Source organism: Marmota flaviventris, chromosome 9 (assembly GCF_047511675.1).
Source record: "Marmota flaviventris isolate mMarFla1 chromosome 9, mMarFla1.hap1, whole genome shotgun sequence".
NCBI classification, from domain to species: Eukaryota; Metazoa; Chordata; class Mammalia; order Rodentia; family Sciuridae; genus Marmota; species Marmota flaviventris.
Genome location: NC_092506.1, coordinates 29,042,509 through 29,065,623, shown reverse-complemented (window position 1 = coordinate 29,065,623; position 23,115 = coordinate 29,042,509). Strand labels below are relative to the sequence as shown.

General features: G+C 49.1%; 1 protein-coding gene across 1 annotated transcript in view; it reads left to right on the top strand.

Annotated features, from left to right (window-relative positions):
• The window catches only part of Prr5l (proline rich 5 like), an 80,458-nt gene that overhangs the window by 26,118 nt on the left and 31,225 nt on the right, over positions 1-23,115 (top strand). The window contains exons 4-5 of the mRNA XM_027936603.2: positions 7,735-7,783; positions 21,105-21,162. Of these exons, the coding sequence (XP_027792404.2) occupies positions 7,735-7,783; positions 21,105-21,162 (107 nt within the window). The remainder of the gene's footprint in view (positions 1-7,734; positions 7,784-21,104; positions 21,163-23,115) is intronic.

Here is a 23,115-nt window from a genome sequence, read left to right as displayed (position 1 = left end):
GTGAGAAGCTCTGCACATACATAGGTGGTTAGGGGTGCCTTCCCTTTTTGATTGGTTGACGGTGTGGAAGGAAGGGTGATTGATTGTGTTACTGAGTGACTTAATGAATGTCTGTGACATGCGCTGCCAGGTCCTGGGCTGTGATCTGGGGTAGCCATTGAGGCAGGTGGTTCTTGTTCTGGGAGCTTACGGCAGTGAGAGAGGGCGACTGAGCAGGCAGCCACGTCTGATGTTTGAAATGGGGTGGCAGCAGAATCTGGAGTGCTGAGGTGTGCAGAGATTGGGCACATGCTTAGATTTAGCGGGAAATGATCCCTCAGTTGAAATCTGAAGGATGAGCAGATAGGAATCAGGGGGAAGGGCAGCTGAGGATAGAACTGTCTTGCTACACTATCTCCGTGCCCTCGACTCCCTAGAAGGGCTTTTTCTCTGCAGAAATAAAAGCTCAGAGGTGAGGTTTCCGGGAAGTCAGAGATGAGTTATCTACAGCTGGCCTGAGGCAGGAAACACACATTTTCCTTTCCTCTCCAGCCACCCCGCTTCTGTTCTTGGGGATGGAGAGGTGGCGTGAAGGAAACCCCAGAGATTTTCAAGGAAAGAGGAGGTTCCAGGAATTTTGCTTGATCTCTGACAGGGCTGAGGTGGAACATCCTCCTCCTGAGTCAGCTGGCTGCCGGAACCCCAAAGGGAAATCCACCCCAGGTTTTTCCATGTCTCTCTTAGGGTCTGTCTACTGGGGTGGGAGCCATGGCTGGGGAGGAGCTGGGGGAAGATGAGAAGGGCTGGCAGAGGACGCCAGCTAATGTGAGGCACGGTGGAGCCATGAGGTCATGGTCATGGCAGACACTTGGCATGGGCCGCGAGCCCGGCTCTTCTGGGGGCTTGGTGTGTATAACTCTGTAGGACTCCCCACAGCCCCACGGGAGATATTCGACATCCCCATCTTACACAGGAGAAAGTGCGCCCCAAGGAAGTGGAATGGCTCACTGGGAGTCATCTGGCCTGGGCTGGGATTGGAACCCGAACCTTCTGGTCGTGAGCAGGCTTCAGGAGGAACACAGGGCTCGCCTTGTGAGCACCCAGGCATGAGTTCCCAACAGATCTTGAGGGAAGTGGAGGCATCTTCTTCAGAGGACCCCAAGTGGGCAGGAGTTAAGATGTGGTCTTCTGCAGGGTTTTATTCTGATAGGCTGTGCCTGCTGTGGTTGAGAAATAGACTTGCCTTGGAAGAGAAGAAGGGTAACCGGAAGAGGGAAGTGGCAACCGGAAACCTATGGGGCCAGCCCAAGTGGGGCATGGCCTACATGTTTAGAAATCTGGACCCCGCCCCCAAAACTCCAGGTTTCTGGCCTCTCTGGAAAGTTCGGATCTGGCAACACTGGCTTGGACCTGACCGTGGACCCCAGGCCTGGCTGCTGGTGCTAGACGGGTTTTCACCGTTTATACACCATTTCCCCACACTCACCTTCCTGGCCTGCCCCTGTGGGCCTGGGGCACCACTGCCTAACATCCATTTGAACACTGAGCACCATTCTCCTCATTTGCAAAGCGAGAATCAACTCCAACCTGGGAGGCTCTTGGAGAATTCAGGATATTATGTGCAAACTGCCCAGCACAGCATGAGCCACAGAGCTAGGAGCTCAGTACACTCCCACTTGAGGCTTTGTCCCCGTTTCCCACTGTCCCTACTGGGGTGCAGACAGCAGAGAGCTGGGGCAGCTAGTGTCACACCTGAGTCACCAGCTCCATGGTCCGCAAGGGAATGGGCCAAGGGAGTAAAGGCGTATTTTCAAGTGTCACTGCCTAAGAGATGCTGCCTTCCTGAACCTCGTGCTGTTGCTGAAGTGAGGTGGGGCATCTTCAGAGAGTGGAGCCATCAGGTTGGTTGGCCACCACCCGGCTGCCGTGTTGGGCACGCAGGGACCCCCTGCTGTTCCTAGATTTTTTTTTTTTTGATGTGGTCTGAGTGGATCCCATAAAGGAGCCGTACTTGGAGGGGCCTGGGACACCCCTACTTGTTAACAGACAGATACATTGATATAGCCGTCAATACTGCTGTCCCTCCTCATCCTGGACGACCATCCACACTGCCTCATCCTCTTAACCTCACCTGTCAGGAGGAGCACAGCCAGTGGAGAGATTTGCTTCCTTGGATCTTCCCTTGTGTGCAAGGGGGATTGCAGCCCGGTGCCTGAGATGGTTTCTAAGTCCTCTCTGTCCCCGCCCAGCTCAGCCTGTGTCCCTGCACATTTCCACCCTCGGGAATCCAACGTCGGTCGGGCCTCCTTGACTTTCGAGCCCACAGGCATGGAGCCTGAGTCGTCAAGATGGCAAGGAGTGAAATTATGTTTCCGTATAAATAACAGGAAATCCCATCAACTGGGGTGGCGACGTGGCTGGTCAGGCTGGGGGCAGCAGCGGTGAGATAATACAGGCCAGTGAGTCATTACCCCTTTTTTCCCTCGTGTGGCTCCTTTTCACTTCTGACTGAACTTCAGGCCGTTTCCCTTTTTGGTTGGGTCCCATCCCATGAGTCTCAGTTCCCCAGCTTCCTTCTCCTTCTAGCTCAGTGGCTTGTGGTAGGGCTGGTGTTAGCAGAATTCTGTTTTCAAATGAAACTAGGTATGGAAGTTCAACATGTCGTTTCACCGACCACAGGGAGCAGCCTGGGCCAAGGGGTTGCTCTCATGTCAGCCCCAACCCCAGCAAACCTTTTCTCTAGCGCTGTCTCCAGTGTTCCACCTTTGAACCCTTTGCTCAGGACGGTCTAGCCCTGAGAGACTTCCTCCTTTATGATTTTCCCCAGTGTCCTTAGTTCCAAGCTCAGGAAATGCTGGTCTGGCTGCACTGGGAAGAAAATGCTGAGGAGCTAGAGGAGGGTGGAGTCCTTAGGGATGTGGGCTTTGGAGTCCAGCAGACCCGGGTAGAAAGCGGGGCCCATGCTTGCTGAGCCTTGCTATGTGCCAGGTGCCGTTCTAGGAACTTTGTGGGATGTAACTCATTTGGCCTTTGGGATAATCCTGTGGAGTTAAGTTCCCTTATTATCCCCACATTCTGACTGAGGAAATGATGGTGGGAAGGCGCAAAATGTTTGCTCAGGTTATTGCTCACGACAGCTTTGAAGCAGCTATGGGGGTTCAGACCCAGGTAAGCTGCCTCCAGGATTCTTGCACTCAGCAAGATGCTGGGCTCAGTGTCCTTGCATACTGAAAGCAGAGGTATCACTGTGGTTCAGGCTAAATGTAGAAACACATGTTATTGACCTTGGTGCCTGGCGCCTAGCAAGTGCTCAGTAAACTTGAACTGGAAAAAAAATCAGGCTCCACCCTAGGAGGAATCTGTTTCTAATGCCTTATTATTTTATTTTATTTTTTATTTTTGGTGAGTAATTGCTTTTCTGCTCGCAGGGAAGAAACCCTAGGAAAGAATGGAAAAAGTAGATGGGAGGCAGCTGAATTCTAGGCCTCTGAGCCTCACGGGAACCTAGGTGCTCAGAAATGGGAATCAGAATTTTCATCTTTTTTCACATCTGGGGAACTATAAACCATGTTCTTTTAAATTTGTCTTTCTCCTGCTTTTCTCTTCTTTCTTGTGCTTTTCAAATTAAGTGGGCAAACTTAGTGTGCCAGACTATGGTGCAGGAAAAGTATCCCTCTGTGATTCGGGTCTGTGTGTCTCTGATGCCTTGATACTTTTTTTACTCTCAACTTCTGAGGATAATTGTTGATAAGATGAACCTCCTGTGCCCTGGGGAGGAGAAAGTCATTGAGTTCTGTCTCGTCCTTGTCTTCTTGAATCAAACTCCATGTCTAACCCATAGCAGGTTTCCAAAGAATTAACTAGTGGGGTTTCTGCTCTCAGTTTTCTTTCCTTTTTTTCTGGTGAGGGGGAGAGTGTGTCTGTTTCATGGGGAAGCATCTGTCAAGTTCCCCTGGAGATGGCATCATCAAGACAGAGGTGTGGGGACCCCTTCCTCTCAGTTCAGCTGAGGCAAGGGTAGGGTTGTCCAAACTTGGTTTCCTTGTACACCAAGTACAAGCAGAATGGATTAGATGGGGAGTGTGGAAGTGGCCCTGGCCCCCTTTTCTCACCTCCTTCTGTTCTCTGTCACCTTAGGACAAAGGTTCTCAGGTGACCAGCCTGGATGGGCAGGTTCCCAGGGCTTTCTGTCACCCTGACCCCAGCCTACTTCCTGATGTGCCCTGCTGGGGACTCCCTCCTACCATTCCTTCTCAGGCTTCAGGCCATCCATGGTGACCTTGGCAGTGATTATTGTTCATATTAGAATCTTTGGGACTTGTTTTTGAATAGGACTCTATTCATGTGGTTCCAACCGTTAAACCTCTAACAAGGTACACAGTGGATAATCTCTCACCCGCTTCCCAGAAGCCCAGTTCCCATAACCTCCTCCTCAAAGATAAGTATTGTAACAGTAGCTAATAATTCCAGAGTTTCTTCCTGCCCTTGTAAGGAGCTCATCTGGAAACACAGCTGACAACATGGGTCCCTATATATGAGGTCCCCAGCCTGGACTTGGGGTCTGATGGGGTGGGATATCTGTTGGCCAGCATTTCCCTCTAACTTCAGGAAATACCGTTTGCTAAACTGTTGCCTTGTTTAAATTTCAGTGACAGCTTCAACCTTCTCCAATTCCTTGCCTGGGGGCACCGAGAGGACACATGATCCAGTGCTTTTATATGTGATTTTTAAAAACACATGTGTTTTTTGTGTTAAAAAAAAAATCAAAGTGTCAACTATTTTGGTTTGAAAGGCCTACTGGAAACCAAATTATACAGCTCATCCAGACTCAAACAGCAGGTTGTCAGAGCAGAATTAACCAATGAATTTCCAGGTATTATGTAATTAAAAATACGTATTCCTGTTTTTATCCTCTCTTTCCACAAGGCCCCTTGGTGTACGCACTATTCTACATCTTATTGTCTTTATGCTTAATATAACTTACATATTTTCATATTGTTGCTTACAGTACTTCTTGTTTTTTTTTTAACAATTGCAAAGAATGCCATTGTATGGATGAACCATGATTTTTAAATTAGCTCTTTACTTGATTCCTATTTGGTTACAGTGAAAACTGTACATATATGCGGTGACCCTGCCTCATAACCTGCTCAGACAGAAGATAATGTTTTGTAAGGGATGGGGCAACACGGCATATTGATTTGCCACCTAGGACAATAAAGTCTTGACATAGGTTATCAGATGGGTCTTTTCTGCTCAGATAACTCTATAAATCACTCTGAAGAGGGTCTTGAACTCAGGGTTGGTTAATAGGATGAGCATGTGATTCTACTGTAGTCCACTACATTTCAAGTGTCTAAAGCAGGTTCCCACCTCTGTGTCTGGCTCTGGAGTAGTAAAGAAGTAATTGTCACAGTATCCGGATGGTAGAGAAGTTCTCTTCCCATTCCACTGTGTTCTTGTCCACATCCCTTCGCCCCTGGGACAGCTGATTCTAGCTCCAGGGCCCTTTGGTTAAGTCTGTCTTGGCAGTTGTATCAAATCCATTCTTGACTTCTTTCCTGTATCAGCTGATCTGACCTACAGCTTAGCCTTCCTGACGCGCTCTGTGGCTTGCTTCAGCCCTGGCAACCACGAGTGGGTGCTGCACCCACACACCCCATAGGGAGCAGCTTCTTCTGCTCTCCCTGGAGGGAGCCAGGGAGGCTGCTGGGGATCTTCAACTTGGTGGCATCACACACTCCCTGAGTACCACTGTACATGTCCCAGGACAGCTGTCACTTATGAAGCCATGTCCAGCTCCAAGTCACAATCATCATGCCAGCCAAGATCCTGCCACCCTGTTGCTCCAAGAAGTGCCCTCATTCTGGATCTTGAAGGTCTCTCCTTCTCCTTGACTGCCTTCTCTTTCCATCTTTCCAACAGCACCAGGGGCACAGTGCTTTCTGAGCCCAGGTTCCAGGACCCCAGTTCCACAGTGTGTCCTTAGCATGGTGAGCGCCCAAGCCAACCTTGTAAACCTCCACGGCAAGGGGCCATTACCAGGACTTGTTTTTCTACTTTTTCATGAGCTTGGCTTCTTTGTGGTTTTGAGACTTCCCAGTAGCCACCATGGCTTTGTTAGGAGGTGTTTCTCTCTCCTGTGGTCAGAAGCAGACTCCTTATCTCTTCTTCCTCCCTCTATGTGGGGCTGTTTCCTAGGGTGCTGTTTCCTGTCCTAGCCTCAGCCTGGAAGACCAGCAGGGACCCACCTGCTCTTAGCGCAGTGACTTTGGATGAAGATTTCCCCATCCCTGACCAGATCCGGGAGAACCCCTGGGGTGTGTCGAGAGGGTAGCCCTCTAGGGACCTGCCATTAACTTGAATCTCAAAATGTTCCATCTACCATGGGACATATTTTCTGCTGAGGCAAAAGGAAGATATTTTTCTTGTTCAACACGTGTTTGCATCTTTCCGGGGCTCACTCTTAAAATTTTAGATCATGAGTGTTTCTCTCTTTTCTCAGTATTCTTTTGCTTGTTTTCTGCACATAACAACATCTGGCTGTAACAACCTCCCGTTCAGCCTTCAGTGACATGTGCCAGCATGTTTTGGGGAGTTAGTTCATACTCAGGGTTGTCAGAAGTTTGAGCATTTGCTCTTCGAGACCCAGAGCTGGTGGGGTGAGCAAAGGAAATCATTTGAAGTCGTGATGATCTTATTCCCACAAGAACACATTGGACCTTGGGAACCAGTTATTCTTGTTTTTAGCTTCTTCATCTTCTCTGGATTGATGTATCGACGCAACAGTAGGGATGATCCCTTTATTTGTCATAGGGAAATGAGATCGGATGCCAAACTCCCAATTTTTTATTTCCATTTTTTAGCACTTAAGACTTTGGAAATACCTTGTGAGTATATTTATTGAAATGCTATTTATCTCTACCCCTCTCCACACACATGAATAGAAACATAGAGACTCCACAGGGGTCTTGTCTGTCTTGTTTACCTTTGTACTCCTGGTGCCATGATGTTATGTGGCAAATACAGGACAGCGCAGTAAATGTCTTGCCTGGGTCAATAGAATCTCTGTTCTTTGTGGTCCATTTTGAAAACGGCCTCAGACCCTCTGTGATCAGTGGTGAGACTGCCCGAACCATGGTGCCCAGTTGAATGTCAAGTCTGGGTATCTCCGATGGATTTGGAGGAGAGACAGATGGGGTTATGGGAAAAGATGTTGCAGAAGGTCTGGGCTCCAGTTTTGGCTCGGCCCCTATTTGGGGCACGTCTCTGAGGCCCAATTTCTTTATGGGTACAGGAGGAATAATAATTACACCCTCCCACATACACACCAAATCATCGTTAAAGAATGTGTGAAAAGCACGTCTTACACTATGAAGGGCTCTATAAACGTGGAAGGTTGCAAAATGCTGTGTCTGTCTTCTTGCTTTTTCCTTTTTTCTTTTTTTCACCAAAGTTGGGTATCCTGGCCTGCCCCAGCCGGCTCTGTTAGAATTGGGATTTCCTGCAGCTGCCCTCTGCTGACGGTCACCCTTACAGAGCAAACTAATGAGCAAATCTCCTTCTAAGATTTCACAGCTGTGATGACCTTGGGGATGGAGGTCATTACTAGGACCCAGGAAAGTGCCCTCCCTGCTCAGGCTGGGCCTCAGCCCTTATGCCACTGGTGAGCACATTGTCATGGCCCTACTTTGGGAACTGGTCACTATGAGCTGTATCACCGAGGCCTGCTTGACAGTGTTTCTCTCTCCCCAGGCGCCTGCTGAAGAGTGAACTTGGGTCGTTCATTACAGACTATTTCCAGGTAAGCTGGGTGCATCTGAGAATCCATCACTATCACACATGTGGGACCATGTAGCTGAAGGGCCATGTACTCTTCACCTGGGTGTTCTTCAACACCCACACCCACATACACACCGCGCCATGCAGGGCTGCTGCTGCGAGGGCACCAGGTGACCCCTGCAGGTAATGGAGACTCCAGCCACCCCCCTGCAGTTGTGCTCGGGCTGTTTGGTCCCAGAACCCCTTTATGCTCTTAGAAATTGCTGCTTATTCAGGTTATGTCTGTCAGTCTTTATCATACTAGAAATTAAGCCCAAGAAGCTTTAAAATATGTCTTAATTCATTGAAACCGATTACATTGTCATAAATATCACTTTTATGAAAAATAGCTTTTCCAGAATTAAAAAATAGTGAGAGGATGGACACCGTCTTCTGTGTTGGGAAATCTTAGTGCCATCTGGCTTCCTGGAAGATGGATGGATTCTCCTGTCTGCTTTCCTTTCAGTCTGTTGGGATAGTGCAGGTCACGTGGGCTCTGGGAAACTCCACTGTGCCGTCAGGGAGAGGCAAAGGCAGCTAATAGCTGTGACCATGTGGGTCCCTTGAAAGGTCTGGAGGAGCCCCCCAGGGCCCCCAACCACACCCTGAGAATTCCTGCTCTCAGGGTATCCCCTCCCACTCCTGTGGGTGACAGCTAGTTGGGTGTAAGAGCATGTGCCCTTTAGCCAGCTATTTCCTGTCACAGGCTCCTGGGCTGCTCTGTTGAAGGCAGGATTGGATTAGATGTCAATCTTCCCTCCTGCCTACACATTCTTGTGGGGCTAATGAGTTCAAGGTTCCAGATCCATTTAGAGGATCATTTTTAATCCACAGACACAAGCTGCTTTCCTGAATAACCCAAGGCAAGTATGGGGGGAGGGGGCGCAGTGGTGGAGACATGAACAACTGTGACTGAGTGGGTGACACTTCAGTGAAGTTGAAGTCCCCACCTCTCACTGTGTGCTGAGTGGGCTGGAAAAGCTGCTTTATCTCTCTGTGCCCCAGTTTCCTCATCTGTGAAACAGGAATAAAATACAGCTTACCTTATAAGGTTACTGTATGGTTTGCATGCAATAACACACTTGAAGCACTGGGCACCTAGCATGTCAGGAGCTGAAGCTAGTGATCAAGATTATGGACCTTTGAGGCAGACTACATGAGTTCAGAGCCCAGCATAATTGTTCACTAGCTGTGTGGCCCTGAGCAGGTTGCTTTACCTCTCTGTGTTTTAGTTTCCTTTTCTGTAAAAAAAGGGGTAATAGGACCTAACCTTATAGGGTTGTGATAAAGACTAAAGATAAGTTATTTATAAAGTGCTCAGTTACTGCCAAAAAGCAGGAGAGAGAGTAATCATGTTTATTATATGAGTCCTGTGTGTGTGTGTGTGTATGTGTGTGTGTATATGTGTGTGTGTGTGTGTGTGTGTTTTGTACCAGGGATTGAACTCAGGGGCACTTAACCACTGAGCCACATCCCCAATCCTTTTTTAAAATATTTTATTTAGAGACAGAGTCTTGTTGAGTTACTTAGGACCTCACTAAATTGCCGAGGCTGGCTTTGAACTCGTGATTCTCCTGCCTCAGTCTCCAAAGCTGTTGGGATTATGGGAGTGTGCCACCATGCCCAGGTTAACGCCTTCTTTTTAGTGGAAAAATAAGAGCAGTGGCTTAAGGATCTTGGTTTCAGGTGGGTTCCAAGTGGAGCATACTTTTTAAGACAGTTTAAAGACATTTCAAATTTTAAAAAACAGTGCAGTCTCCATTATATTATTTTTCTTTCCAAGATTCAGGAAGCTTAAACTTTTATGTACACTTCAAAAGAATGACAAATATCAGCCAAAAACTGCCTCCTCTAAGTGGAGACAAACCAGGACCCAACAGAAGCCTGGGGTTTGATGGGGTCAGACTCCTGTGCAGGGGGAGAGAAGCATGAAGAGGAAGAACCAGACAGAGAATTAGTTGCAGATGTGAATCATTTTTGCCCTTGACCCGGAGGTCAGCCTTGGGCTCACTGCCTGCTGCCTCTGTGGATTGACTTCTCGTCCAGTTACAGAGAGTGGTTTTTCATTGTCTTGGAGGGGCCCTCTGGGCTGGGCTGCCTTCCTCCTTGACCTTTGAAGGAGACGGGTTTGGTGTGGTTTCAATCAGGTTTTAAATGTCAGCGTCTCTTGTCTCTTGGCGTTGGGGGCTACCCTAGGTCGGGTGGGGAGGGATGTTTGGGTGGGGACTTTATCTGGGAAGCCCTGAGGTTTTTTGGGGGCGGTTAATACTGCTTACAAAGCATGCCAGGCATTGAAAAACTAATAACCACTTGTGACTTCCTATCAGGGGCTTAATCAGAGAGGCTGCTTGGTGAATATCTACCGAATCTCTTTCTGGGTGTGGGGGTTGGGGGCTGGGTTTAGTAGGGTTTTTTAAAAAAAATTATTATTTTGGGTACCAGGAATTGAACTTAGGGGCACTCAACCACTGAGCCACATTCCAAGCCCTATGTTTTATATTTTATTTAGAGACAGGGTCTCACTGAATTGCTTAGTGCTTTGCTTTTGCTGAGGCTGGCTTTGAACTCACGATCCTCCTGTCTCCGCCTCCCAAGCCTCTAGGATTAGGTGTGCACCATCGTACTCAGCATGGTTTTTGTAATTTTGAATCTGGGATTTTTCTTATTTAAGGAAAGAAGGCTCTTGAAGACATGACTTTTTCAAAATGTGGGTGCAGAACCTTTGGTTGCTTTTTAAATATTTGGTTCCCCACTCTCTGTAGAGTGCATAATAGATTCTTAGAAGAGCAGGGAGGGGCTGTTTACCAGAGATTCCCCAAATGATTACAGGTGACACAACACACAGTGGCACTGGATAATGTTAGAGCTTGTGTTTCAAAAGTATTCCCATTTTAAAATTTTCCTTTAGCCCTTATGATTGTGCTGGAGATTCTTGGGCCGTATCATGTGTCTTGTGCCCTTCTCTGGGACTCAGCAACCTCCTGCGTTTAAGGAGGGAGTAGGAGCAGGCCTCAAATGTGGTGCCTGTGCTAGGGACATGGTCTAGTTAGGATTTTGTAACATTATTTGTTTGCATTAAGTTGATCATTGAATGATACTGTGCTTATGGTAAATGACGTGCCTACAATTTCCGTTTAAAACACAGTGACATTTAAAAAATGGCTTGGTGGTGCACACCTGTAATCAGCTTTGTAGGAGGCTGAGGCAGGAGGATTCCAAGTTTGAGGTCAGCCTGGGCAACTTAATGAGACCCTGTCTCAAAATAAAATAAAAAGGGCTGGGGAAGTAGCTTAGAGATAGAATGTTCCTGGGTTCCATTCCCGGTAACAACACACACACACACACACACACACACACACACACCCATGCACGCACATACAAAGTGAGTGACTGGATTTAAGAAAAACAGTATGCAAAGAATAATAGGGTAAGTGGCCCCGACTATGGCCCCATCTGTGGAAGTGGTTCAAGAGAGTTGGGTTAGAGCCCAGGGCCAGGTGCTACTTGAAAAGGAGCTGGTTCAAAGCCATTCCCATTTCAGGAGAAATCTCCATGTGAGGAGGGCAGTCCAGGCTCACAGGGGCAAGCTGGCCTTCAGCTACCATTGAGAGTGTCAGGAAGGAAAGCTAATAAGGGCTCGGGAAAGAACTTCCCCCAGCAAGAGGACAAGAGGAAGGTGTAGGGGCAGAGGAGCAGCAGAGCCCAGGGTGGGCAGGGGAGTCCCCCCAACTCAGCAGAGCCCAGGGTGGGCAGGGAAGTCACCCCAACTGTGGATATGGCTTCGTGGGAAGGTGAAGGATGGGTGCTGGGCTCCCCAGTGCCGATGGGTTCCCCTCCAGGCTCATGCATTCAGCAGTGAGGTCTGTCCCCTCTGGGACCCGCCTTCCAGCTCAGCTCACCACCTGCAGAGCCACAGAGAGGCTCTGCGCATTTTCATTTTACAGTTTTAAAGAAAGATTCATAGAAAGAATATCTGCGTGTGAAGAATAATGAAAATGACCCGAGGTGAGGGCACGGGAAGCAGGTAAAAAAATGGTACTTATCTTGGGTCTGCACACAGAGAAGTCGGGCTGTTTGATCCACAGAAGCCTGGAAAGATTTCCACGAGACACTGGCTGGAAAAATCTCTGACATTTCCAGTATCGATTTTTTCTTTTCCTTCTGTCTGTTTTGAATTGTGCCCGGAAGGAAAATTAGGGCTTCCAAGTGGAACTCTATATCCTAGCGCCAGCTCCGGAGGATAATTGGTCCCTTATAACTTTTGAAACTGATGATGTGAAACGTTCTGCATTATTATTATTATTTTTTTAATTTCCTAGCTGGGTATCTTGGTGCTTCAGGCATGAGGTGTGGGCCTGGGCGACACAGAGCACTGTCTGCCATCAGCAGGCTGCGTTGTTTGTTAAAGGCCTCTCTTCTGCCCCAGAAAGTTCCAACCCTTTTGTTGAAAGTAGAGTTTTGTTGGTACAGAAATTTGTGTAGAGTCTGAGTGAGCTAGTTCTAGGAAGAAGGGAAATTTAGTCACCCATTTGCCAGTAGGTCATAGGTGCCATGTAGTGTGTGGTATATATATGTGTGTGTGTGTGTGTGCCTATGTGTGCATATATAACACATACACAAACATATAGTATTTTTTTCAATTTGCTTCTCACATCTGCAAGAGTCCCAGGAAGCCAATTTCCCCTGGCTCATCAACACTAAAGAATATTAAGGACATATGGCATCTGGCATAGAGCTAAAGGAGGAGACCCCTAGGAAGCATCCTGGTGACCATGGAGTTAAAATTGGAGACAGCACAGGGGTAAAGATGCATCTTCATGGGTAACGCACAGCACAGCCTGAATTGAAGAGCAGATTGGGTGGCAAAGATATAAGAACAGGTCCAACAAAACCCTCGCTACAAAGCCTCCCTGTTTACGGAGGAGGAGGCGAGCAGTACAGGCAGGATCTAAATCAGGGAGCTAGAGATACTGAATTCTACCTCAGAGGACACAGCCGCCTCCGATGGCTGTGACTCAGGGCCCCCATTGAGACACTCTGGCGGAGGGGAGAGCCCATGGTTGTTGGTGGCCAGGTGGAGGGGTGAGACGGGCGGGAGAGGCTGCTCAAAGACATAGTGCTACCTGGAGGAGGAGGTGTTGGAGCACAGCTGCGACCCACTGGCCTACTGGAACCTCAAGCGGTCATCCTGGCCTGGGCTGTCCACTTTGGCCATCAGATTTTTTGGCCCTCAGAAGTTACCATCCTGTTCAGCACGCCCACGGAGAATGGCAGCTTTGGCCAGCCCCGGCTCATGATGGAGCATTTTGAAAAACTTATCTTTTTGAAAGTGAATCTTCCCTTGATCTACTTTCAGTATTGAACTCACTCTCGGCAGTGCTGGCTGGCTGTTGTACCAGGGCTGTGACCTGCCCAACAGGGCCATGTGGGACACCAGGCCAGCATCTGGGGCCACCTGCTGGCTTGCACCGTAACATCACACGTGCCTTACTCCTGTCGGGCCAGGTCACAGCATGTTGGGGAGCCCACTGGAAGCAGCCTGTCTCGTTGGTTATGAAGTGGGGTGATTAGGTTTTAATTAATGACTGCAATGTTTTTTAAAAGTCAGAGGTCAGAAATGAGTTTTCCTTGAATGGAGACAAGATGTAAACAGTTTTTTCCTGTAGGCTTTTTGTTCAATTGTGTAAAAACCATGAACCAGGTATTGTTTTTTAGTTAAATATTGCTTTAGTTGCAACAAAACAGCTTTTGTGGCTGTGAAATGAAACCTGTAAATAGGAGGTGGAGCCTAAGCCATCCTGATGGGGACAGGCTCTTAAATGTGTTGAGGAGTGGAGAGAATATTCTGGAAGCTAACTGTTTACCCAAAGTGTTTGAAAACAAAATTGTACTTGGGTGAGTCATGGAGTGTGCAGTTGCAGTGACGTGGTCACGGACATGTTCCATTTCAGGTCTTTGCATTCAGAGTTGCACAGTCCGTTCATTCACTCAGAGGTCCCCAACTGTCTGTCCTGACTCCTTGAGATCGGAGTCCCGTGTGTGTCTATGCTGAGGATTCAGCCGGTGCAGAGTGTGGCAGTTGACCTCGTCTGGCGCCTCTGACCGAGTGTCCCTGAGCAGTGGAGCTCTGTGTGTGCTGACCCAGGTGCTGGGGACCACAGCCGGGCCCTGGAGGCTGTAGTGACCAATGGGGGCATCTGGCAGGCTACAGCGGCGAGACTAGCCTTAGGCATTTAGATTTTTCTTTTTTTATAATAAGGGAAGATTCAACCATCACTGGGGTATTTTAGAATCCCGAGGACATCAGAGTGAAATTATCAGTTGTCAGATTCTTTTAAGTGTTTGCTTTAACATCTGAAAAAAGGTTCCTGTTCTACGTCATTTCAGACCATTAGGTTTTGTGGGTGAAGCTACTCGCTCCTCTGCCATGGCCCCCTAGGAAACTGTCCTTCTATTAATACTGTAACTACGCTAGCTCTCAATTTGAGTAGACTTTGCTTTAGTGTGTTTACAAATGATGGTTTCAGTTTCTAAAATTAAACTTTTTATTCGAAGTTAAAAAAAAAAACAGGTCCAGCATAAGTGGACATTCCTTGTAGGGACACAGATAGGACTCAGGGCACATGGGGTGGAGAGCAGTTGCCTGGTGGCCAAAGTAATTTCCAAACACAAGTTGAACAAGGGAGAAAAATGTTGGCTCTTTGATCAACTTGGGAAGGCTTCTCTAATAAGCAGGATTTCCCCAGTGGAAAAAAGAGGTCATTTGGTGGACTCAGGGAGTGAGGGGAATTCCACATTTGCTCTGCTTTGAAGGTAGAATTGGGGCCCATATACAATGGGGCTGTGGATGCACAGAGCTGGGCTCCAGCGAGAGGATGGGGATGGGTGAGCCTTGTGTTCTATTTGGGTGAGAAGGTCATGAAGGTTGCATTGTGGATTTGGACAGTACTTGGAACCATCAAGGTCTGGTGGAGGCCATAAACTTTGAGGTTGGCCCAGAAAGTTCCCATTGGCCACTGGAGGGAGAAAATGGGATTGAGCTCATCAGGGCTGAGAGGGAGCTTACCCTGCTTGCTGGTGGCCACCCATCCTTTAGAGGCTGCCCACCAGCCAGCGGTCACTTAGAGGTGGCTTCACTGTGCTTAGTCTGCTCAGCAGTTACTTGAATTTTGAGCAATTATTTGCAATTTTTATTGAGATTTTCTCATACTTAATGAAGCTAAGTGGGAAAATGGGTCTTGAAATGGACAGACACGGCCTTAACATGTTTGAGACAAAGGTGAAAATCAATAGGCACACCGAAATGTCAAATCTTCCGCCTCACTGCGTTGAGGTTATCGCATGTTCAATTGTGAGAGAAAGGAGTGCATAGGTACGAAAAGCTGAGATGTCATCCAGAGATGGGCTCCAGAGACAGGTGATTAGGGAGTTTACCGTACTCTGTGGAAGGGACTTCCCCTGTATCATGTGAGTGTGTTCTTCCATATCAGGATGTATTTCAGAAACTCATTATATATGAAATTGGCTGATTTATTGTACACCAGGCAAAGAATGGCAAGATCCAGGACTAGGGCATCAAGGGAGAGGGAGGCCTAGAAGGTGGGGGGAGATATTGCAAATCTAGTCCTAAAAAAGAGTAAACCTGCATGAGGAGCAAAGGCTGCCCTGGGAACCTTTGTTCACTCTGGAAAGCCTTTTCTCTGAAGTCCTTCAGAGCTGCAGGGAAGAGAAAATCATAGCAGTGATGTCAGCCGGTGTTTTCAAGTACTCCTGTGCCAGGTGTTGTGCTGAGACAACAGTTCTCAAAGTGTGGTTCCCGGACCAGCAGCTGCAGCATCACCTGTGAACGTGTGGAAAAGCAGAATCTCAGGCCCTCCCTCAGACCACCTGAATGAGGAACACAGGGTTGGGACCCAGCATTGTGGGCTTTCGTGAGCGTCCGGGATCCTGGTGCATCTTGAGTATGACAACCCGTTTGACAATCCTTTATCCCTCCTGACAACCCAGGACGGAGAGATCCTGTTATTATATATATCCCCTTCTTATAGCCGCTTACTAAGGCTCAGGGAGGAGGGGGAGGTTCTTTGAGATCATAGTCAATTACAGAGCAAAGATCCAACCCAGGTCATCTGACCACAGGAGAAAAGCCTCTTTCTTGGATTAGAACATAAAATGTAAAAATGCCCCCCCAGGCATCCTTTGAGAAAAGACCCAGGGGGAGGAGGCTCAGGGATTTGGCTTGTTTGTTTTGAGTGTCTAACAAATCAGATATGGTCTGTTTTCCTGATTCCTGATAAAAAAAATAATAATTTTTAGAAGCCCCACTTCCCCCTTTCATGGTGGCTGAAACGGTACTCAGTGGAGAACCAGTATTACTGCTGAGTGACTGATCTTCTCAGTCTCTGTCTTGGGTTTTCGCTCCATCTCATCCCACCCGCCCACACCAGGACTGGTTTATTAAGAACTCTCTGGCCTGGGGGTGACTGTGTTTGTGAGACTTTTATTGCTTGCTTAGGAGGGCGACCAGGTTCACAGGAAATGCAGATAACATTAGAGATCATGCTGGCCTTTCCAAGTCGTGCCGGGTAGAAATGGGGGTGAACTGTGTTTTCCATCCCTTGGTCCTTGCCAATAACAGGAACCTTTGAAGACACGGATATCACCGGAAACACATGCCTGGGTGGAATTGTTGGCTCACATATGTTCTCCGTAGGCAGAGTAGCACAGCCATGAGGCCCCTCTGGGGTGGGAAGGAATGTCTTGTTTGGGAATGGGATCCACCTGGGCTGGACACGGAATGTGGTAGTGGAGAGGAGGGCCCTGGAAGAGTCCTTTTGGAGACATGGGAGTTGGAAAGCTGATAGCAGAACTGGGCTGCAGAAAGAACCACGGTGGATGGAAGGCCTGGGGTAGAATCTAGTTACGAGGCCTGTGATGGCTGGGCCAGCTGTCCCCAGGGTCTAAACTGAAGTGGATTCCATCTGCTGCTTCTGTGGGCAAGGACACAAGAAACCTCTTCAGGGCAGGACAGCGTGATGGCGAAAAGCACCAACCCTTCTGCCAGGTGGGTCTGGAGTCCAATCCGCTGTGTGAACTTAGGCTTGTTTCTTAACCTATTTGAGCCTCGTTTCCCTTAGCAATAACCTAGTTGTGATCTTGGTACCCACTTCATAAGGTTAATGTGGTTACTAAGGGAGGTGACAGACACAAAGTGCTTGGTACATATGAGTCGTCAACACAGGATGGCTATTTGCATCTTAGCTTTTATTAATTTATTTTTTGTTTTGTTTTGCTAAGGTAAGCCAGAGGAATATGCTGTAATGGGGGAAATACATGGATTTGGGGTTCAGAGCCATCTGGGTAGAAATTCTGACCCCACATTTGCTGTCTGCTTCTCTGAGTCTCAGTTTCTTTTGTTAAAAGGGGATAGGTGCATGGTAGAGGTAAAATGAGGTAATGCATGAGAGAGTGACATTCGGAGCCTGGTAGTGAAAACAGTAAATGACCCCACGGCCATTCTTACTGTGGTCACCATCAGGGCTGAGGCAGTGGACACTGCAGTTGCCGGCAGCCTCGGCATGTAGAGTCCCTGCTCTGTGTTGAAAGTCCCTCCTGCAAGAAGAGGTGGTTGGTACTACCCTCACCCCTCTGTGCTCCCTGGTTGTGGGGGTGTCTGCTTCACAGGAGGTGCATGAGGCCGAGGAGCCCCACCTCACCCCTGCTCTCCTGGTCTCCACCCAGCCTCGGCTTCCCCAGATGGGCTGGGTTTTCTCTCCTCCTGCAGGCCGGGTGGTGGTGGCCGGGTGCCGTTCCCAAGGCAACTTTGTTTGCATTTTTCTAACTGAGCCTCATCTCTCTGTTTACAGCCCACTTTTTTATGTGTTAGAAAAAATGCCAGCCATTTCTTCCCTTCCGGACCACTCTGCCTCTTCATTAAAGTGCTATTTAGTCCATGCCCGAGTTCACTGAGGGGCAGGAGGAGGGTGCCCTAAGCAACGCGGGTCCCTTCCCGAGGCCCAAGGTGTTTCCGAGGTGGCCGCTATATAACGTGACTGCTTTTTGGCTGAGGGCTGTCTGGCTGGGAGGTGATGGGTCTGCAGTTTCACTAGGGAAAAGGGGGTCTTGTCTCACTCTGTGGCTATGGGCTCCCTCACCACTGCTCAGAACCTTCTGGAATCAGCACTTGACAGGGGTGGGAGTACTGAGAGGTGGGATCTGGGAAGAACAGGCACTTAGAAACATACAGGATTGCTGCCTGCCCGAGGCCAGGCTTCCTTCCTCCCCTCTCTCTGTCTCAGGACCTGTGAGCAGACTTAAGCCCCTTAGAGGCCTCTGCCCTAGGCACACAGCCAACCCTGACCCTCCCTGCACCAGCAGCTAGGCCAACATGACCCTGTCACCACCCAGGAGGAGAGGGACATGGGTGGTAGGTGGAGAGGGGTGTGACGAGCAGGCCCAGGGAGGTCGAGGGAGGCAGGACCATCAGGAGCTGAGGCCCAGCCACAGTGCACGTCGCAGGGTCTCCTCAGACTTTTCTTAGAAAGCACAGACTGCAAGATCAACATGTGAGGACCTGGAGCGGGCAGTGGGCAGCGCTAGGCCCCAGCTGGGGGTCCTTCAGAGCACAAGGCCTTTGGGATGAGGACCCTTTGGCCACAGGAAACTGTGAGACTGGGCTCCTAGGAGGAGAGCGGGGCAGCAGCTTAAGGGCCAGGATGGGGTAGGGTGGGAGGGGGCCCCTCAGGCAGCCAGAGCTGCACCTGTGGGTGCGCTGGTGTGTGGACAGGCAGGGGGCAGCTCGGTCGGGTTGTTGAACAGGTCTGCAGAAAAAGGGGTTGCGGGAAGCCGACTGAAAGTCCTTACTCCTGATAGCCTGTACTGAAATGAAGGCCAAGTCGAGGAGGCTGAGCCTCACGTCCACATGTTAGAATCTGAGGGAGGGAGACCCTACTTCTATGGCTGGGGATGTGACTCAGTGGTACCAAACAACAACAACAACAACAACAAAACCTGTGTGTGTGTGACCACAGGACTGGGGAGAGGGGAGGATGACTAAATGACACCTAAGGCCCCTTCAACCCTAAGCGGAGACTCCAGGCCACAACTGGGACTGTGTCAGAAATGTTTGGACAGAACGATTGACATCATTGGACCCCTGAGCAATCCTGGCACATCCTGCTCAGCTGTCACAAGGTCCTGCCAGTCTGATGTTGTTGCTGGGGAGTTTTCTTGCTTTCTGACCGGGAAGCTGCCAGGATTCATTTGCTTGGCTGGGGACTTGGGGACGGATTAGGGCTACATCCTAATCCTATCTGTTCTATAATTCTTGGTGAAGGAATTGGTTTTGTTTGCTTTAGCAAAGTCCTCCTACACCGTGTGGTTCCAACTTTGATCTGGGATTCCAGCCGCCATCTTGAAACCAAGTGGTGGCCAAATCACTTATCCAAATTTAGGTCATAGCTTGCAAGTCTCGATAGGATTATGAAGTTCAGTTTATGTGTCCCAGCCACAAAAAGGGGATGGTGTCTTTGATAAACTCTGAGCACATGTGATAAGGCCCATTCATTACTGACTCTCTTTACCTCCCACTTCTTTTGTGAAGTGGTTGGGCTGAGATAGTAACTACTACCATCACCACCACCACCACTGATTACTGAAGACATGAGATACTGTGTGTGGATTTATAATCATTGGTTTGCAAGGACTTTATGACATTGCTGATATTGTGCCATTTTATAGATGAGGAACTTATTACTCAGGGAAATTAAGCTCCAACTCACATAGCTAGAAGTAGCCAAGCCATAGGGGTACCGCTAGTTTGGAGGGCTAGCTTCTAACGTTCTGTAGCTCTGTAGGGTGACTATGGTTGAAAACAACTAACTGTACACTTTAAAATAGCTAGTAGAGAGGATGTGCAAGGTTCCTTGCACAAAGTCATGGTAAATATCTGAGGTGACAGGTAGGCTAGTTACCCTCATCTGATCATTACACATTGTACACAGGTATTGGAATGTCACTGTTCTCCAAAAGTAGGTCCCACTATTATGTGTCAATTAAAAATACAAATATATAGTTGAGTGCAGTGGTGCATGCCTGTAACCCCAGCAGCTCAGGAGGCTGAGGAAGGAGGATCCCAAATTCAAAGCCAGCCTGAGCAAAAGCAAGGCGCTAAGCCACTCAGTGAGACCCTATCTCCAAATAAAATACAAAATAGGGCTGGGGATGTGGCTCAGTGTCAAGTGCCTGAGTTCAATCCCTGGTACCCTCCCCCCAAAATACAAATTAAAAACAGAATACAGTAATACAGTAAGTGGGGGGAAAAAAAAGTAGTTGAGCTGGAACTTGAACTTTCTGGTACCCAGGCTCTTTCCACTGTGCTATGTTCTCATCACTGTTGTGAGAGGGCCTTAGGGTTTTGTAAAGGCCAGTGTTAAAGACCACACTGTTTTATTCGTAAGCATGCATGCCCTCGTTGTTCACCTCCCCACAAGCACAGGCCTCCGGTAATCTAAGGAGAGGTGAGTGGAGAGGCACCAGCACCTTGAGCTTCTGTGACTCACAGTGGGACCAGCTGCAGCCCTGGGAGGGTAGGAGGGGGTCTGGGTGGGAAGACGTGCTGGAACTCGGAGTAGCAGAGTGGGAAGAGCCTAGCTCCCAGAAGCAGGAAGGTCCGCCGTGTCCTGTGGGCCCAGCTCGCTGACCACCAGTAGATGAGGCTAATAGTTCACTCATTCAGCCTCGTAGGATGGAATGAAATGACTTGAAAGAGCCTGGGATCGATGCAGGACCTTCGCCCATGGCCAGCTGCCATGGCAGGAGGACTTGGCTATCTGTCCACAGCTTCCCCAGGCACTGGGGCACTCACGGACCCCCACTTGCTGCTGCTCAGGATTTTGCATTCGATCTCTTTTGTGCTAGTGTGACACACTCTCAATTTATCTTTTTTAAACTATTTCTGCATATTTTCCCATTGCCTCAAAGCTCCTTTTGTGAATTCAGATCATCGGGGATCTCAGGACATGGGGTGGCAGCAGTAGTGACTTCAGCAGAGGCTGTGCCGTATCTCTTCCCACGGTGGAGGGGTGGCGGCTGCGTTCGGCTCGGGCTCCCTTGCTCGCTTGCTCACTGCTTTGGTTCTGGGGTGTCTCCTGGTTCTCCCAGGCCTCGGCCTTCCAAGAGGACAAAAGCCTCCTTGGCCTTGACTTGCGCTCAGGCAGGCCAGGCCTCTGTTGGAAATGGAGGAGGGCTGCTTGCTGGTTGCTCCAGAGTCGCCAATTCTTGTGTCCTTTGTTCTCTTTTGGCAGAACCAGCTGCTTGCAAAGGGACTGTCGTTTGTGGAGGAGAAGATCAAGCTGTGCGAAGGCAAGTACAAGGCAGCCCTGGTGGAGTGGGGCCCCTGTGACTCAGCCTTTGATGTTGGGACAGCTGAGACGCTTCTGTCCAAAAGGAGCAGGCTGCACGCGAGTGAGTCACCCTGTCCCTCAGCTCTGCTGTGGCACTTGGGTCTGAGTCAGCCGCTCATGCAGTGCAATCAGAAGGTGTTTTGAAGAGCGAGGGGACATGGGTGGCTGCTCTGGAGACTTTGTTAAGGGATTTCACGGGGTACATCCTGATGGACTTCCTGGAAGATTCTGTGGATTCCGCCATGCTGGTCCCTTGGCTCTGCCTCTGGCTGTTTCCTGTTGGCCTTTGTAATATTTCTTGGGATCCTGGTAGACAGCAGTGTCCCCCTTATTTGGAGGACATTAGGATAAGCAGGCTCACACTCAAAAAATGGGGTGGGATTTGATAGATAAAGGAATTTCCTGGTCTATGCTGATTTTAGAAGCCAACCGACAGGATTGAGAAGAACTGGGAGGAGCTGGTATGAGAGGCAGGGAAGGCCGACCCTGTGCCTGGGCTCCCCCGACCCGGGGCCTGATCTGAGCTCTGACTTCTCGGGTGACGTGACAAGTTGCCAGGTTCTCGAGTTTGTTTTCATCCTATTTAAAGCGATGACCTGGGTTGAGGGCTTGCAGGGAGTACAAGGCCCATAACTGGAGTAGCACTGTATGTGGCACATAGTAGGATGTCTACTGGGGCTTTTTTTTCCCCCCTTCTCCAGCCTAATGACCTTGATCTTGACTTATAGTCAAGCTGGTTTCTGGATCCAGACCCAATAGGCATCATATTGTCCCTTTTTTCTTCTATTTTTTTAAAGGCCAAATACTACTCTAGCGTAGCTACACTGTGCTTCCTTTATCCGTTCACCAGTCAGTGGAGGCTAGACTTGAGGTGGCTCTGACCAGGAACTCGGTGCGGTTGTGCATCTTGGAGTCTCACGAGTGCATAGGTAGAGGAGGCAGCTACCCAGTCAAGGGGGGGACAAGAAGCATGGTCCCTGGCCACATTCCTCATCTGTCAGTCACTGAGGGAGTTACTCCAAGCTCTTGGAAATGCAGGGAACCAGCCGTATGAAAGAGGTCCTCAGAAAACTTGGACGTTCACATGCCCTTGACAGGAAGTTGACGACTCTCGTCCAGGTCATCCTCAATGTAGAGCCAAAATCCAGAAATGGAGCGAGGCAGAGTGAAGAGATCATCCTGGATCCTGGCCTACGCCCCCAAGGCATAGCCAGAGTGCATGGGCCAGGGCGTCCCTGGGGGTCTCCTCTAGTTCCAGGGTTTTGGGTGCCAGGGCCTCTCTGCACAAGCAACGGGCTCCTGGGAACTTCAAGGGTCTTTCCCATCTCCAACTAGGACATCTCTACTTTTATGCATTAGAACCCCAAGAAAGATTTTGTCTGGATAAAAGAATTCTCTGGCTATCAAGCGAAGTTTGGGAAAAACAAATATGATCTCTCCGGTTGCCCCATGAACCTTACTTTATTGCTCACCCCTGCTGGATGGCTGCAGAAAGGACAGGTGGCCCTCCATGTCCATTGGTTGCACTTTTGTGGCAGGAGACAGGTGTTCTCAGTGATCTTTTCTAGAGCTTCAGTGACCTTGACCTCAGGAAGCTTCATCTACCTTCCTATAATCTTCTGGGATCTCAGCTCTGGTGGTACGTTAGAGGAACCACTTAGAACCTTCCACTGCAAATCCCCTTCCCCTTTGCAGGAGCTAGGTCCTTGGCTCCTGGGTCTTTTCCCTCAGTCACCTGTTTCCTTTAACTCTTTCTTCCCCAGGGCCTTCCTGTCCTGTTGGCCTGTGTCCGTCTGCTGGTGTTTTTTGTGTTTTTTGAACGCTTTCCTAAACCTTCCTTGTTCTCTGAAGTTTGCAGCCAGCAGCTAGGGAGCTGCTCGCTACTCCCTGGCCCAGCTTCCCCGGTGGGCTC